Raw genomic sequence first — 16,378 nt, forward strand, 5'->3', positions numbered from 1 at the left:
AAACTACAGAAGACAGGTTAAAAGACACGGAGGACAGAATGAAAAGGTCTAGAACACTCCTAATCAGAGTTGGCAAAGGGGAGAGCACAGAGGATGGAGGAAAAATAATATCTGGATGGTTTCTGAGAACTTTCCAATATGATAAAATATGTGAATTCATACATACAGGAAATACAACATACTGAGCAGAACAAATAGAATAAATAAATATCTAGATACATTGTAATAAAACTGCAAAACACTAATGACATCTTAAAAGCAAGGAGTAAAGAGAGATCATCTACACAACAATGAGGATTAGACTGAGGAGACTTCTTTACAACCAACATGTATCATGCCTATTATATGCCCACACTGTCCTAGGTACTTAGAACACAAGCACGAACAAGCCCCTACCCTGTGGAGCTACAGAACCTCTATCAGGGATCGCAGATGTGCAGGAACAATTATAGTGTGATGAGCGATCCTGGTTGGAGGGCAAAAGAATCAGCAAGAAAACAATACCATAGAACAGCATTATGAAGATTTTCCTATCCCACCTAGGATCCACACAGGGATTGGCCCCAGGCACAGATCCTTGCTGGCAGCCTGAGAGTCACTCGGTTTAACTTGGTTTCAAGGCAACTCCACCAACCTTTATTAAATAAGACTCGGGGTCTCGGGGTGCTGGCTGCCTGCTCGCACTTTCCTTTACAGACATCTGGACCCCTCCCTTACCCCTCATTATAAGCAAGGAAGAAGAAGAGGACCCCAGGCTGGGAAACACGGAGGTGGTAGTTGGGATCAAACATCCTACATGTTTACCAAGACCCGGAGGGCTTTCACTCCAAGGGACCCTTGGGACAGCAGCTGCTATGTTCCCGCATCCTTCCTTGGGACAGGGGGCAGATTAGATGTCCTAAGACTGGCAGCTTCCTCTCTGGGACCCCTGAGAGACGCGGGGACAAATGCTCCTTCTCAGAGCCTTCTTCAAGGTTTGGACTGAGTCCCGGTGGCCACAGGCTAGGTAGAAGTGTACAGGGCCCTGGGTTCTGCAGAGCTTACATGGAGGGCGGGCATTATGCTGGAATGAAGCCCAGGAGTGTCAGTAATGGGGAAGCGTGCCCTGAGGCATGGAATGCTGCCCGTGATCAACAACAGCTTCAACTGTAGACTCTGTCTAGGCCAGGGCCAACTCTCCCTACCAACACCAACAACTCTGCCCTGGCCCCATTCCAGGGTTCATTAAGAAAAGCATGCTAGGAAACTGAACCCCCTGCCATGGGGCAGGAACTGTGTCCTATTTAGCCTTATATTCTCTGTGCATGAACAGGATAGCTCTACCGGGCGCTTATTCAGGTAAGCAGTGGGGTCCTGGCTGAGAGGTGAAGGATTTGGCGAGAGGGCACGGGGAACAGAAACAGAGGAGTGAAGTCTGGGGAGGGCTGGGAAGCTATTCGGAGGAGGCTGGAAAGACGTGAAGGAAGTTGAGCAGAGGAGAAGGGAAAGGTTCTTCTCACAGTCGGGGCGATCTGGTCTAGAGGAGGGAGGGGCTGCCAGCCGCCCTGGCGACCGTCACCTTGTCCCACCAGGGAACTCGGGGTGCGGCTCTCGCCAGCCCCGGGCCAGCCGCCAGGTCCCCGCCCTCCGCGGGATTTACTCCTGTCCCGCCTTCTCGGATTTAGCCCAGGCAGCCTGGGAGGTTCCGCAGTCGCCGCTTCCGCCTTGACCAGGTGAGGGTCCGGACCGAGCAGGGGGCCCGGGCTGGGGCGGGCCGACGGAGCAGCCGTCGCTGGGGGCGCGTCCCGGAGGCGCTGGGCCTGTCCCCTTCTCCTACGTCCTTCCCTCCCGCAGCCGCGCTTCCTCCTCTCCCTTCTCCTGCGCTCCCTACTTCCCACGGAGCGCGCAGGGCCGGGTTCCCCAGGGTCCTGGGCTTTCTCCTTCCCAACCCAACCCCCGCTCGCGCCCGGTTCTGAGCCCACCTGTGCGTTTCCAGCTAGGCCCAGCCTCGATCCTCTTCCTCCTTGCTTATATTGTAGGGGAAAGGACGGGTCCAGGTGTGTATTAGGGAAAGTGTGAGCAGGCTGCCAGTATCCAGAGGCCCAGAGCCTTATTTAACAAAGGTTGGTGGAGTTGCTTTGAAGCCAAGTTAGACCTAGTGACTCAGGCTGCCGGCAGGCATCTGTGCCTGGGGCTGAGTTCAGGTAGGTGTGGGACTGTGTACCTGACAGCCTCCGTGACTCCATAGGCAGCACCTAAGCCTAGCGGCCATCACAAGTGCCTGATTTGATTTCAAATGTTGCTGCCTCCGGTGGAGTAGAGGCAAGGACCCCTGGACCTCTTTTGGCTTGAGGTGGCCCTATGTATGCCCCTATAGCTCAGGTATGCTGTGTGCACACTGTACCTCCAGGTCTCTGTGTTGTGTTCATGTGGACTTTTGTGTCTCAGTCGTGTGGGGCAGTGTATCTAGGTGTTTGGAGGCAGTGAACTGCTGTGCCCCATGGATGTGACATGTATGTACAAGGAACATCTCATGGAAGGGCATGGATGAGCCTGGGCGTTTTGTGGCCACATGCTGGAATGTCTCAGCGTTAAGAGGACATATATTGACCAGGCGCGGTGGCTCACGCCTGTAATCCCAGCACTTTAGGTGGCCGAGGTGGGCGGATCACAAGGTCAGGAGTTCAAGACCAGCCTGGCCAATATGGTGAAACCCTGTCTCTACTAAAAATACAAAAAATAGCTGGGCATGGTGGCATGCGCCTGTAGTCCCAGCTACTCAGGAGACTGAGGCAGAAGAATTGCTTGAACCCGGGAGGCAGAGGTTGCAGTGAGCCGAGAACATGCCACTGCACTCCAGCCTAGATGAGAGAGCGAGACTTGGCTCAAAAAAAAAAAAAAAACAGGACACACTTTGGGAGGCCGAGGCAGGCGGATCACGAGGTCAGGAGATCGAGACTACCCCAGCTCACACAGTGAAACCCCGTCTCTACTAAAAATACAAAAAATTAGCCGTAAGTGATGGCAGGCACCTGTAGTCCCAGCTACATGGGAGGCTGAGGCAGGAGAATGGCATGAACCCAGGAGGCGGAGCTTGCAGTGAGCTGAGATAGCGCCATGGCACTCCAGCCTGGGCGACAGAGCGAGACTCCGTCTCAAAAAAAAAAAAAAAGGAGGACATGTATTTTGGAGCCTCGGCCATGTTTTGCAGTATATCTGTAGGTTTCAGTGTGTGTGGGGCAGTGTGTGGGAGGCAGTGTACCTTCGTGTGTGTGTGTGCTCTACCTACATGCCTGAGGTATGGTGTGGTTGTCATATCTGGGCATCTCTAGTGTGTGTGGTAGGCAAACATGTCTCATGTTGGAGGAAGGGAGATGTCTCAGGTGTGTATGAGTGAGTGTGTGCCACCGTGTAGCTCAGGTCTAAAAGGGCAGTGTTTCTGGGTGTCCGGGTGTATGATGTGCCATGCTATTTCAGAGTCAGGATGGTAACATACCTGGAGTCTGTAGTAGGAGCAGGCAGCATGCTAAAATTGCAGGTGTGAGCAGGGCAGGTTACTCAGAGGTGAAGGGACAGAGTACCCAGATGCCGTGGGCACGGGGAATATTCTACCTGGTATTTGTGTGTGTGAGTGGCAGGGATCCTGGCTGTCTCTGCTGTGTCCCTCCGTCTGTACCTGAGTGTTTCTGATGACGTGCAGGTGGAGCTGGAGACCCGGTCTCTCTAGGGCCTACCCTGGGCCGAACATCTGAAGGAGAGTGCCCTCATCCTTCGGGACTCCTTCTCCGGACATGCTTCCTGAGGCCGGCTCCCTGTGGCTACTGAAGCTGCTCCGGGACATCCAGCTGGCCCAGTTTTACTGGCCCATCCTTCAGGAGCTTAATGTCACTCGGCCAGAGCACTTTGACTTTGTAAAGCCCGAGGACCTGGACGGCATTGGCATGGGCCGGCCTGGTGAGAGACCCCTGCCCCGAGGCCCTGGTGTCTCTGTCCACAGCCTATCAGTTGCCTTCCCCCACCACAACCCTCTTCCAGCCCTTTTCTTCCCTGTAAGTCTCTCCGCACTCTTCCCCACCCCCACCTCCACCCCAGCCCTGATTCTGGCCTCCCACAGCCCAGCGCAGACTGTCGGAAGCTCTGAAAAGGCTACGTTCCGGGCCTAAGTCTAAGAACTGGGTCTACAAGGTGTGTGTTGTGAGTGGGCAGCTTGGGCCTGGGAATGAGGTGGCTTGAGGGGCAGGGAGGGGGGTGCAGGGCTCTGCATACCGGATTTCCCATCCCTGTTTCAGATCCTTGGAGGTTTTGCTCCTGAGCACAAGGAGCCCACCCTGCCCTCCGACAGCCCAGCGCACCTCCCTGAGCCAGAGGGGGGCCTCAAGTGTCTGATCCCAGAGGGTGCTGTTTGCAGAGGGGAGCTGCTGGGTTCGGGCTGCTTCGGTGTGGTGCACCGAGGGCTGTGGACGCTGCCCAATGGCAAGAGTGTGAGTGTCCAGGGAGCCCACTTCATCCAGGCCGGCTGTCCCCTCTGTTCTTCATGCCCACAATGCCTAAAGTTGCTTCCCCCTACCTCCAGGTCCCAGTGGCTGTCAAGTCCCTCCGGGTAGGTCCCGAAGGCCCGATGGGCACAGAACTGGGGGACTTCCTGCGAGAGGTATCGGTCATGATGAACTTGGAGCACCCACACGTGCTGCGTCTGCACGGCCTTGTACTGGGCCAGCCCCTGCAGATGGTGAGCAGATCCAGCCGCTGGTTCCCGGGACAGCCGTGCAGCAGGAGAGTGCGGCAGGAGGGAAGCTGGGACCAGTGGGTCCGGCTCACGCGGCGCGGTGCTCCCTCCTGCAGGTGATGGAGCTGGCGCCACTGGGCTCCCTGCACGCGCGCCTAACGGCCTCGGCCCCGACACCCCCGCTGCCCGTGTCCCTGCTCTGCCTCTTCCTGCGGCAATTGGCGGGAGCCATGGCGTACCTGGGGTCCCGCGGGCTGGTGCACCGAGACCTCGCTACGCGCAACCTGCTGCTGGCGTCGCCCCGCACCATCAAGGTGGCTGACTTCGGGCTGGTGCGGCCTCTGGGCGGCACTCGGGGCCGCTACGTCATGGGCGGGCCCCGCCCCATCCCCTACGCATGGTGAGCGCGGGCCCGGGGGGGCATCGGGCTCTGAGCCCGGCGAATCCGGAGGGCAGCAGCCGAGGGAGATCGGAGGGGGCCGGGCTTCTGAGTGAAGCTGGGACCAGAAGGGTTATCCTCCTAGGAAAAGAGGACTTTTGTGAAAGATGGGAGCACTCGGGGGTGCTCCGTGGAAGGTGAGCCGCCGAGGAGCACGTGTCCGGCCCCCTTTCAGCTCCACTTCCTTCCGCAGGTGTGCCCCAGAGAGCCTGCGCCACGGAGCCTTCTCGTCTGCCTCGGACGTGTGGATGTTTGGGGTGACGTTGTGGGAGATGTTCTCCGGGGGCGAGGAACCCTGGGCCGGGGTCCCACCCTACCTCATCCTGCAGCGGCTGGAGGACAGAGCCAGGCTGCCTAGGCCTCCCGTCTGCTCCAGGGCCCTCTACTCCCTCGCCTTGCGCTGCTGGGCCCCCCACCCGGCTGACCGGCCTAGCTTTTCCCACCTGGAGGGGCTGCTGCAAGAGGTGGGAACCCCCTACCGCACTAGATACACAGTCCCTCTTCCCTCCATTCGCTCTCCCAGGGTTCCATGCAAGGACTAACATATCCAGATGCCTGTGCTGGGCTCTGGGATTCAGCTCTGAGCGAAACAGATGCAGTCCCTACTTGCAGGGAGATCAGGGCCCTAAGGAGGCAACTTGGGGATACACAGACCCCAGACTGAAAGGCTGGGGTCTGTGTCTGGGCCAGAAAAGGGGCATAGAGGAGACAGCACTCAGTTACAGTCATGTTGACAGGCAGAGGAAGAGAAGGACTCAGTGTGGGAGGGAGAAATAGAAGTAATGAAGCCGCAGGCCAGGGCGCAGTGGCTCACCTCTGTAATCCCAGCACTTTGGGAGGCAAAGGTGGGCAGATCACCTGAGGTTGGGAGTTCAAGACCAGCCTGCCCAACATGGAGAAACCCTGTCTCTACTAAAAAATACAAAATCAGCTGGGCGTGGTGGTGCATGCCTATAATCCCAGCTACTTGGGAGGCTGAGGCAGGAGAATTTGCTTGAACCCGGGAGGCAGAGGTTGTGGTGGGCCGAGATCGCGCCGTTGCACTCCAGCCTGGGCAAAAAGAGCGAAACTCCATCTCAAAAAATAATAATAATAATAATAATGAGGCAGCAGAGTGAGCAGGAGCTGTGTCATGGAGGGCTTTGCAAAGCGTGTTAAGCTAACACGTAGAGCACTTAACCTGTGCAGGACACTGCATTGTGAGCTTCACATGGGCGCATATGCAGATTCGCTCATTTAATGCTCTCAACCATTGGATGAGGTAATTATTATTATTATTATTTTCTTTTGAGACAGAGTCTTGCTCTGTCACCCTAGCTGGAGTGCAATGGTGGGATCTTGGCTCACTGCAACCTCCACTTCCCGGGTTCAAGCAATTCTCCTGTTTCAGCTTCCTGGGTAGCTGGAACTACAGTCGCCTGCCACCATGCCTGGCTAATTTTTGTATTTTTAGTAGAGATGAGGTTTCACCATGTTGGCCAGGCTGGTCTCGAACTCCTGACCTCGAATGATCCACCCGCCTCAGCCTCCCAAAATGCTGGGATTACAGGCATGAGCCACCATGCCCGGCCTGGATGAGGTAATTATTATTATCTCCATGTTACTGATGGGCAGTTGAGGCACTGAGAGTTACCTAAAGTCACATGGTAAGTGGAGGAGTTGGGATTTGAGCCAGTCAATTTGACTTCAGAGCTGTTCCCTAAGCTGCTACACTCTACCACTAAAGTTTAGTCTTTACTCTGAAGGCATTTGGGAGCCAGGGAAGCCTACTAAACAGGGGAGGTACAAGCCACTCTGCCCGTGACGGCACTCTGGTGTGGCGCAAGAATGGATTAGAGGGATGATGCTGAGGCTGGGAGACCAGGTAGGCAACAGTGGCTGTGAAGCAGAAGGGAGATGAGGAGGTCTGGGTGAGGGTAGAGGCAGTGGAAATTTCCCAGAGGGGCTTGGGAGGCTGATCTGATGGGCCTGGATGAGGAGTGAAAGCCGTGTACAGGATGACGCTCCTGTTAGTCCCCCTAGGTAGAGTTAGGGCCCTCGCTTGCTCCTTGAGCCCTGACCTGTTTGTCATGAGATCCAGGTCTGCCTCCCTCACTGAATTACAACTGGGGGACAGGGAGAGTCCCACCCTGGGCCCAGCACAGATGACATACAGAACGGGGTTTTTCTTTTTTTTTTTTTTTGAGACGGAGTCTGGCTCTGTCACCCAGGCTGGAGTGCAGTGGCGCGATCTCAGCTCACTGCAAGCTCCGCCTCCCAGGTTTACGCCATTCTCCTGCCTCAGCCTCCCGAGTAGCTGGGACTACAGGCGCCCGCCACCGCGCCCGGCTAGTTTTTTGTATTTTTTAGTAGAGACGGGGTTTCACCGTGTTAGCCAGGATGGTCTCGATCTCCTGACCTCGTGATCCGCCCGTCTCGGCCTCCCAAAGTGCTGGGATTACAGGCTTGAGCCACCGCGCCCGGCCGGGGTTTTTCTTTATTCCTGCTCCCATATTACCTTTCTGACTCAGGCCACAAGCCCAGCCACCCTTTCCTCCTGTCTCCACAGGCCTGGCCTTCGGAAGGATGCTGTGTGAGGGACGTCACAGAGCCAGGTGCCCTGAGGATGGAGACTGGTGACCCCATCACAGTCATCGAGGGCAGGTGACAGTCCTGTACCTCCCAAGCATCCTCAGGAGGAGGATACCCTCCCAACCTAATTCCTGATCCCTTCCTTCTCTGCTTCTCTCCAGCTCCTTAACCCGGATCTTCTGTCTCATCTCCTCTCCCCACTGGGTCCTGAAAGCTCCAGTATGGTCCTGGCCTCCCTGCTGGAGCCACTGCTGGCCCATAGAGCCTTATTGCATTAGGAAAAATGCTTCCCTTCCTCTAGGCAGATGCAGCTCCAAGGCACATAGCCTAGTGAGCTGACTGTAGGCCAGGGCCCAGCCCTAACTCTTGCTCTTATTCCTATCCCATTTACCAGCTCCTCTTTCCACAGCCCTGACTCTACAATCTGGAAGGGCCAGAATGGTCGCACCTTCAAAGTGGGCAGCTTCCCAGCCTCAGCGGTGACGCTGGCAGATGCGGGGGGCTTGCCAGTCACCCGTCCAGTTCACAGAGGCACCCCTGCCCGGGGAGATCAACACCCAGGAAACATAGATGGGTGAGGACCTGAAAGGGTGGGAGACAGGGGTGGGCTGGGAGAACTGATGAAGTCCAGGAGATTCTCTGGAAAGGAAGCTTGGGGACAGGACCAGAATGAAGCTGCAGCCTCCACCCTGGGCGCTGGGTCTCCTAGGTTCCCCCGTGAGTTTTTTTGGGAGGGTGTATTGATCTGTGGGGTGGGGAGGGTTGGTGTGGAGGATGAACTGGATCCCTCTCTGACAGAGACAGAAAGAAGGCAAATGTTTGGGATGTGCCCCCAGCACGGGGCCAGAGGAGAAACGTGCCCCTGGAGAGGATGAAAGGTGAGTGTGGCGGACTCCAGAGTCCCTGAGGAGATCAAGACCAGCCCTTCAATTCCGACCCCCTGCCCTGATCCATGCCCTTGCATCTATTATTGCCTTCCTCTGAATTCTGTCTCCTGGCATCCTAGCTATACTTTGAAATCTTTTTTTGTTTTTGTTTTTTTGAGACAGAGTTTCACTCTTTTTGCCCAGGCTGGAGTGCAATGGCATGATCTTGGCTCACCACAACCTCCACCTCCCGGGTTCAAGTGATTCTCCTGGCTCGGCCTCCCGACTAGCTGGGACTACAGGCATGCGCTACCACGCCCGGCTAATTTTGTATTTTTAGTAGAGATGAGGTTTCACCATGTTGCCCAGGTTGGCCTTGAACTCCCGACCTCAGGTGATCTGCCCACCCTGGCCTCCCAAAGTGCTGGGATTACAGGCGTGAGCCACTGCACCCAGCCCTATACTACGGAATCTTTTTTTTTTTTTTTTGTCTTGAGACGGAGTCTCGCTCTGTTGCCCAGGCTGGAGTGCAGTGGCGTGATCTCGGCTCATTGCAAGCTCTGCCTCCCAAGTTTGTGCCATTCTCCTGCCTCAGCCTCCTGAGTAGCTGGGACTACAGGCGCCTGCCACCACGCTCGGCTAATTTTTTGTATTTTTAGGAGAGACGGGGTTTCACTGGTTTTTCAGGATGGTCTCGATCTCCTGACCTCGTGATCCACCCACCTTGGCCTCCTAAAGTGCTGGGATTACAGGTGTGAGCCACTGCGCCCGGCCTACTGTGGAATCTTAAAAAATAGGAAGCCCTCCTGCCTTCCCTACTGTAGAGCACCTCCACACTCTGGGCCCTGAGCTCTGAGTTCTCTGGGCCCTCTGCCTAGGCCTTGGTGTCCATTTGCACATCTGTCTCATTGTCCCACCTGACACATGAACCACCCAGGGACAGGGCTGGCTAGCTCATCTGCAAATGCTTGCAAAACCATCCAGCTCCGCGCAGACAAAGACAGAGAGTGGGGCCAGGCATGGTGGCTCACGCCTGCAATCCCAGCACTTTGGGAGCCCAAGGTGGGCGGATGGCTTGAGTCCGGGAGTTTGAGACCAGTCTGGGCAATGTGCTGAAACCCCGTCTCTACAAAAATACAAAAATTAGCCAGTCGTAGTGGCATGCACCTGTAGTCACAGCTACTCGGGAGGCTGAGGTGGGAGGATCGCTTGAGCCCAGGAGGTGGAGGCTGCAGCGAGCCGAGATCAAGTTGTTTCTTTCTCAACTGTGCAGGCATTTCCAGGAGTCTGGAGTCAGTTCTGTCCCTGGGTCCTCGCCCCACAGGGGGTGGTTCAAGCCCCCCCGAAATTCGACAAGCCAGAGCTGTGCCCCAGGGACCCCCTGGCCTGCCTCCACGCCCACCTTTATCCTCTAGCTCTCCTCAGCCCAGCCAGCCCCCTAGGGAGAGGCTTCCCTGGCCCAAAAGAAAACCCCCACACAATCACCCCATGGGAGCGCCTGGAGCCAGTAAAGCCGCCGCCCTCTCTGGAGGCCTCTCGCCTGATCCTGAGTTGCAGAGGAAGATTATGGAGGTGAGGTCTCACTGAAACGGCCTGGTGGCCACAAGGGGCTACAGGCAGGGGCAGGGGCCTGAGTGGGGCTTTGTCTGTTACAGGTGGAGCTGAGTGTACATGGGGTCACCCACCAGGAGTGCCAGACAGCACTAGGAGCCACTGGTGGAGATGTGGTTTCTGCCATCCGGAACCTCAAGGTAAAGCCAGTCCCTTCTCTTGGGGTCCCTCCTCTCCTGCCCCTGCAACCTGGCAGTCAGCTGCAGCCCACCCTCCTGCTTCCACAGGTAGACCAGCTCTTCCACCTGAGTAGCCGGTCCAGAGCTGACTGCCGGCGCATCCTGGAGCATTACCAGTGGGACCTCTCAGCTGCCAGCCGCTATGTCCTAGCCAGGCCCTGAGCTCAGCTTCTGCGAGCCTGGACACCAGCATGAAACACCTAGGCCCCTGAGGGCCTGGCCACATGGGACTAAGCAGAACCAGAACAAGGTCTTGACGGGGGTAGACTTTCCACCTGGGGAGATCCTACCTGCTATAGGCACGTGGAGGAGGAGCCCAGGGTTGGGCACTGGCAAATGTCTCCTCCCTCCTATGCTCCTTGGCTTCTGAAGGCTGAAGCTCCTTTGGCTTGGCCAAGAAGGATCTAGTCTGCCCACTACATTCTCAAACAAGAGGACTTGGAGGAAAAGAGCTGCTATACATCATATCCAGAGGAAGCTTCTACTCACTACAGAAGATCAAGGGGTCACACTGGACCATGCGAACAGCCATCCTGAACTGCCATCAGCTACCACACTGGACTCTGTGGGGCAGCCATCCTGGATGATGGAAGCCGCCATATTGACTTGAGGTATAGGCCCAAACTGCCTTCATTTGGTCCAGGGCCATCGTGGGTGATGACGATTGCTCTCTTGCACTCAAGGACATTTGATGCGGGTAGTATGGATTATGAGATGGGCTAGCCCCTGCCCCAGCCCAGCTCTCACATTCCCCTTTGTTTTTTCCCATATCAACTCCTTCTACCCTCCCCTATTACATACATCTTTCAATGTCCAAAAAGTTACAAAGTTTATATGAATGTAACATATAAAGATGCAGCCTTTTTCCTAGGGCAAGGGAAGGAAGGGCGGTTACATAAGGCACAGGAATCGCAGCAAGCACCAGCTGAGGGCAGGGCCCTAGTGGGAGAGGAAGTTGGCACTGGGGTCCCCCTGCAGCTGTTGATGGGGAGGTGGAGACCCCGTTGAAGTGCCATGGTCTGAGGCTGAACTAATTGGCCAAGCAGATGCTGGGGGAGTGGCTATGTCCACCGTCTTTGGTGCAGCTTGCCCTTCCCCACCCCAGCCCTCTTGTAAAACCCCAGAGTCCTGGGTTCCAGAGGCCTCCTTTGGAGCAGAGGCCCTGGAAGGGGGTGGGAGGGGGTGCATGGGGAAAGTGTGAAAGCTGATATGCCTGTGTGCCAAGGGACTGCTGGGACAATGGTGGGAGGTAGCAGGAGAGGGGCTCTCATACATACTCCTCCTTGGGTACCACAGGGGCAGGAGGCCAGGGAGCAGGGTAGGGATGGGGGCCCCCTTCTGTCCCCTGCAGTGTACATGGAGGAAAGGGGCTGCCCGGAGGAGGGGCCAGGGCAGGCGACCATCTGGAGTTCTCGTCGAGGTGATGGTCTCCTCACACCATGGTGGCCTCTAACTGGTGACAGCAGAAGGCCCCGCGCCTCCTCGCTTCTCAAAGAACATGTAGTCCTAAGAGGAGGCCACTGTCAACGGGAGATTCGGCTGGGCCAGCCAGCTCAGCTGTCACAGGCCAGCTCTGGAACCTCAACCCCCACAACACCTATCCCTGACTTTCCCCTAGCAAGAGGCCAGGAAATGCATAAAGCTTCGAATGACAGCAAAGGACAGGCAGGAGGTAGGGGCAGGGGCAGCCAACTCACAATGAGGAACGTGGCTCCCAGCAGCACAGCCTTCACCCTCACATCCAGGTCCAGCGGGAACTGTAGGCCAAAGTCATCTGCATCCGTGAAGGCTTCTCGGACCAGGCCCCCCCACTGCTTGCTGATGCGGCCCACACTGCGGGATTCATCCCGAGTCTTCACCTGTTAGCCGGGAGGGAGGAAGGACCCAACTAAGGAGGAGGCAGCCAGTCTCACCTGCTCCAGTCTCACTCCCACAGTCGCATATATGGATTTGCAGGGTCTCCACTAGTGAATCTTCCCCTCTAGAGGTCACCCAGTGATTGCTTTCCCAACAGGTTCCCATCACAGAGTATGACAGCTGGGGAAACTGAGGCACCCTAGATCACGCTGTGAGTCTGTACCCAAAATTAGGATTCAGACTCAGATCTGCTGCTATCCAAAGGCGATGCATGACATAACTGAACATCAGTGGTGGGAGAAATGGAAGCATGATATCATCCAACCCCCTTAGGGTATGGCTGTTTGCTAGGTTTGCTCTGGTTCCCAATGCCCCTGCCACCCACAACTGGCACAGTTTATGCCCTGCACAAAGTAACCTGGCCAAAAGGGCAAGGAAAGCTACCAGAATCCTGGCTGTACTTCACCAGCCAAGAAGGCTCCTAGAAGGCTGTCTACCCCAAAGAATACCTTTTCTCTAATCTGCAAAGTAGGGGAGGGTCTTGCCCAGCACTGCATGAGAGCCTCATCTAGAGGGGATACACACCTATCTACTGTGGGGAGGGGCAGCAGTCAGTAGCCTTTGAGGACCACAATTTCCACTGGCTTCTCTGAGCCACACAGCAACAGGCCATGCCGATGTGGGTAGTTACTCCCCGTGACTTCCTGGTCCTTTTCCTGTGCTCATTCTCTGGGATTAGAACTGGAGTGATTTCCTTTTGTGTCATTCCCATCCCCTTCCTGCACTGTCCTACAGCTCTGGGGCACTTCCTGCCGTGGTCCTAAGGGTGCAGCCTCAAGTATGGATCATTTATAATTATGTAAAAGGGACACTGGCCCTATGAGAACCCCACAGCCTATACATTCCCATCCGGAGATCACACAGTTATTACATCTTATTCCCAACTGGTTCCCATCACGGAATCTCCCTCTGGCTACCAAGGTGACTCATTTTTGCAAAGTAACCTTAGGTAGGTACCTCATTAGAAGCGTTGGAAAGTCTACTGGATTATACCAGTTGTTTCTCCCTTATATGCACAAGGAATTATCCCTTAAACAACTCAAGGGTCGGCCAGGTGTGGTGGCTCATGCCTGTAATCCCAGCACTTTGGGAGGCTGAGGCGGGTGGATCACCTGAGGTCAGGAGTTTGAGGCCAGCCTGACCAACATGGAGAAACCTCATGTCTACTAAAAATACAAAATTAGCCGGACATGGCGGCACATGCCTGTAACGCCAGCTACTCGGGAGGTTGAGGCAGGAGAATTGCTTGAACCTGGGAGGCGAAGATTGCGGTGAGCCGAGATCATGCCATTGCACTCCCACCTGGGCAACAAGAGCAAGACTCCGTCTCAAAACAAACAAACAAAAAAAAAAAACAAAAAAAAGAACTCAAGGGTCTGTGGAGTGCCTTTGTCTTCTAGAAACCAAGGTGCTTCCCAGGCCTCACCTTTCTCTGAAATTCTCACCACTTGGGATCTCCAGCTTCCAGGTTGGTGACAGAAATGTGAGAAGGATATATTGGATATCAGAATGGCAGGGGCATGTGGATTCTACTGTAGCAGGGCAGGCCACAGGATGTTAACATGTTAAAATTGTGCTTGCTCCAGGGCCTGGGCTCACAAACTCATACACAGCAGCCACATGGGCCCAGCCCACACAGACTTAAGCATCCTTCACCCCAAATCCAGGCTGGCCTTAGATTTTTTTTTTTCTGCCCATCTCAGGGCCACGTGTAATAATCAACATTGCTCCTGAAGATGAAATCCTCGTTGTTACACTTTTATAAGACCACGGGGCCATTCTATTTCCAAATGGAGGAATGCTGCAAATGTGGTCGGAGTCACAGTGGATTTGGATTGATGAGCTCAGGGTCTTGACCTTAGTGTTAACTATCCTGCCTCATGGAAGCATCATCTAGGTTTACGAAGGTCCCAAGAACCTCTAGTATTCCTGATACCTCAAAGTTGGTGTCTGTGCCACAGCCACAGGTCCAGCAGGGCCCCACCACTCGCAGGACTGTCTGGCGATCGGCATCCTGGATGGAGAACTTGGGGAGGAAGGGATGCCAGGTCTGTAGCACGTGGCCGATAGTGGTGCCTGGGGGAGCCTGTACTTCCATCTGGAGTGGGAAGCAGACAGGGTCACTGCGGAGGCAGGGGTCCCAGCTCTATCATGTGTCTACTTGGCCCTCACTAAACCTCCCATTCCCACCTGCCCACTCCCACCTGATCCAGGCCTCATCTCAGGTGGACCTCATCATTGTCCCGCCCCACCAAGGCCCGCCCTCCTGGACCCATTCCTCCTCCCACCTCCTGGAGGCCACAGGGGCAGCAGCTGCAGCCACAGTGCAGCGGGCGGAGCAAACGGAGCACCTCGCGGTCCCCGGGGTCGGCCAGGCGGACACGCAGCGGCCGGCGGGCGCCACAGCACAGACGGGCGCAGCAGTTGCTCTCCTCGGCCGCCTGACCCAGGGGCTGCCCGGCCCCAGAGCGCAGTTCATAGCGGTTACAGGTCTCCCAGCCTAGGAACGCTGCCCGGGGTGACACAAGGAGACTTATAGAGCCTCGCGCGCCCAGGAGCCCACCATCCGGGCCACCATCATGAGGTCCAACCTCCCACTCCTTCTACTCACTTTCCACTCGCTCAGCCTTCTGGTGAATCAAAATCTGATCAATCTGGAAAGAGAGGGGCGGCGCGCACATCAGCTGGCCCATCTGGACGCCCAGGTCCCCTCCCAGTCATCCTCCCTCACTCCTTCCCACTCACCTGCACCAGGAATTCGAGGCCGGAAGGCACCCCAGGCAGTGGCAAGAAGGGGGCAGCAGACCCCGAGGCCACGGGACCGGGCGAGGGGAAGAGGGCGAAGCCGGGAGCTGGGGCAGGTACCTGGGCAGGCACTGGCGCCTGCCCGGGCGCAGGATGTAGCGCCGGCTCCGGGTACCCAGGGGTGACAGGGTAGGGAGGTGGGGGCGAAGGGGCGTAGCCTTTGGGGGGCAAGTAGCCTGTAAAGCGGTGGGGGCAGGATGGATTAGAAAGGGACCCAAGGCCTCATCCCCTTATTCTTCAGCCCATGGGCCGCAAGGCTTCGGGGGAAACGTGGTGGCAAGACGCAGAGAAAGATGGGGCAGGGGAGCAGGGTGGAGGTTCCCCGGAAGGAAGGGAGGGGCCCCACCCAGCCAGTCCGAGCACATTCCGGGAGGATGTGTTCGCACCCGGCTCTCAAGTCCGTGGGGGGATAACGGAGACCCCCGGACTTGCGCGCACACTTACCTGCCATGGGAGAAGGGCTTGAGGTTTCGGGATGATGGTGTCTGGATGGCTTAGTTCTGGAAGCGGAGGCAAACTCGGAGATAGCCAGACAGACACAGAGACAGACACAAAGACGGACAGGCAAATGCGGAGAGGCAGCTGCGCCCGGCGCGGGCCCAGGGTCTCTTGGGCGGCGCCTCTGACTCGGGGAGAAACCAAAGTGTCAGCGGGCGGGGCTGGGTACCTGGGACCCAGGATTCCCTCGGGGGCCCCAGAACCGCCCCCTCCCTTTGTTCTCCCATCCTGCGGAGGAGGTTGTGGGCGGACGGCAGGACAGATGGACCCGCGGTCAGACCGACAGCCCCACCTCGAGGGCGGTCTCCCTGACCCCTCTGTGCCCCCGCTCACCTGGAGCCCTCAGAACAGCCCGGGTGCCTAGCACTCGGCGGCTCACAGGAGCTGGCGGAGGCAGAGGCGGGCCGGAGCTCGGACCCCGGCCCCGCCCCCCGACCCCGGCCCCGCCCCCCCGACCCGCCGGGCCCGCCCCCTCCTGGGCGGTGCGTCTGTGCGGGGAAGAAGGAGGCGGTCAGCTGCCCCGGGAGGCCGAGCGTGTGCGTTGCTCCTCAGCGTCGCCGGCGTTCCCGCCCCTTCCGCTCGGACTGCAGATGCCCGGAGAGTAGGAGCGCCTGGGGGAGGCGGGGGCTGGGCCCGGGCCCCGCGAACCCCGCCAGGTCGGCGGCTTGCGTGCTCAGCGCCCTTGGTGGGAGGCGAGGGCGGCCAGCGCCGCGCTGGCCCCTGGGCTCCTCCTCCCAAGGGCGGTCGGGCCTCGCTGACGCAGCGGAACACCCTTCACACTCACTCA

General features: G+C 57.0%; 2 protein-coding genes across 7 annotated transcripts; one reads left to right on the forward strand and one right to left on the reverse strand.

The window, feature by feature from the left end:
* Positions 1 to 1,619: 1,619 nt before the first annotated feature.
* Positions 1,620 to 11,223, forward strand: LOC105473466 (tyrosine kinase non receptor 1). 2 transcript variants are annotated; one of them, XM_071082287.1, is made up of 13 exons: positions 1,620 to 1,712; positions 3,680 to 3,933; positions 4,094 to 4,164; positions 4,269 to 4,460; positions 4,553 to 4,708; positions 4,822 to 5,105; positions 5,338 to 5,608; positions 7,693 to 7,787; positions 8,125 to 8,289; positions 8,514 to 8,593; positions 9,855 to 10,153; positions 10,237 to 10,332; positions 10,420 to 11,223. In XM_071082287.1, exons 2-13 carry the CDS (start codon positions 3,771 to 3,773, stop codon positions 10,531 to 10,533), a joined length of 1,986 nt encoding a protein of 661 aa, XP_070938388.1. In that variant the 5' UTR covers positions 1,620 to 1,712; positions 3,680 to 3,770; the 3' UTR covers positions 10,534 to 11,223. The 2 variants fall into 2 exon arrangements, with proteins under 2 accessions (XP_070938388.1, XP_011725594.2); XM_011727292.3 differs by lacking the exon at positions 1,620 to 1,712 and having other exon boundaries at positions 3,152 to 3,933.
* LOC105473446 (phospholipid scramblase 3) lies at positions 11,184 to 16,046 on the reverse strand. Of its 5 annotated transcripts, none has more exons than XM_011727287.3 (8): positions 15,925 to 15,974; positions 15,538 to 15,593; positions 15,034 to 15,269; positions 14,900 to 14,942; positions 14,577 to 14,797; positions 14,225 to 14,386; positions 12,069 to 12,230; positions 11,184 to 11,877 (listed from the first exon to the last, which is right to left on the reverse strand). In XM_011727287.3, exons 2-8 carry the CDS (start codon positions 15,542 to 15,544, stop codon positions 11,821 to 11,823), a joined length of 888 nt encoding a protein of 295 aa, XP_011725589.1. In that variant the 5' UTR covers positions 15,545 to 15,593; positions 15,925 to 15,974; the 3' UTR covers positions 11,184 to 11,820. The 5 variants fall into 5 exon arrangements, with proteins under 5 accessions (XP_011725589.1, XP_011725582.1, XP_011725576.1 ...); XM_011727280.3 differs by having other exon boundaries at positions 15,538 to 15,719; XM_011727274.3 differs by having other exon boundaries at positions 15,538 to 15,715; positions 15,925 to 15,973.
* Positions 16,047 to 16,378: the final 332 nt, after the last annotated feature.

The sequence above is a fragment of the Macaca nemestrina genome, chromosome 17, assembly GCF_043159975.1.
Source record: "Macaca nemestrina isolate mMacNem1 chromosome 17, mMacNem.hap1, whole genome shotgun sequence".
NCBI lineage: Eukaryota > Metazoa > Chordata > Mammalia > Primates > Cercopithecidae > Macaca > Macaca nemestrina.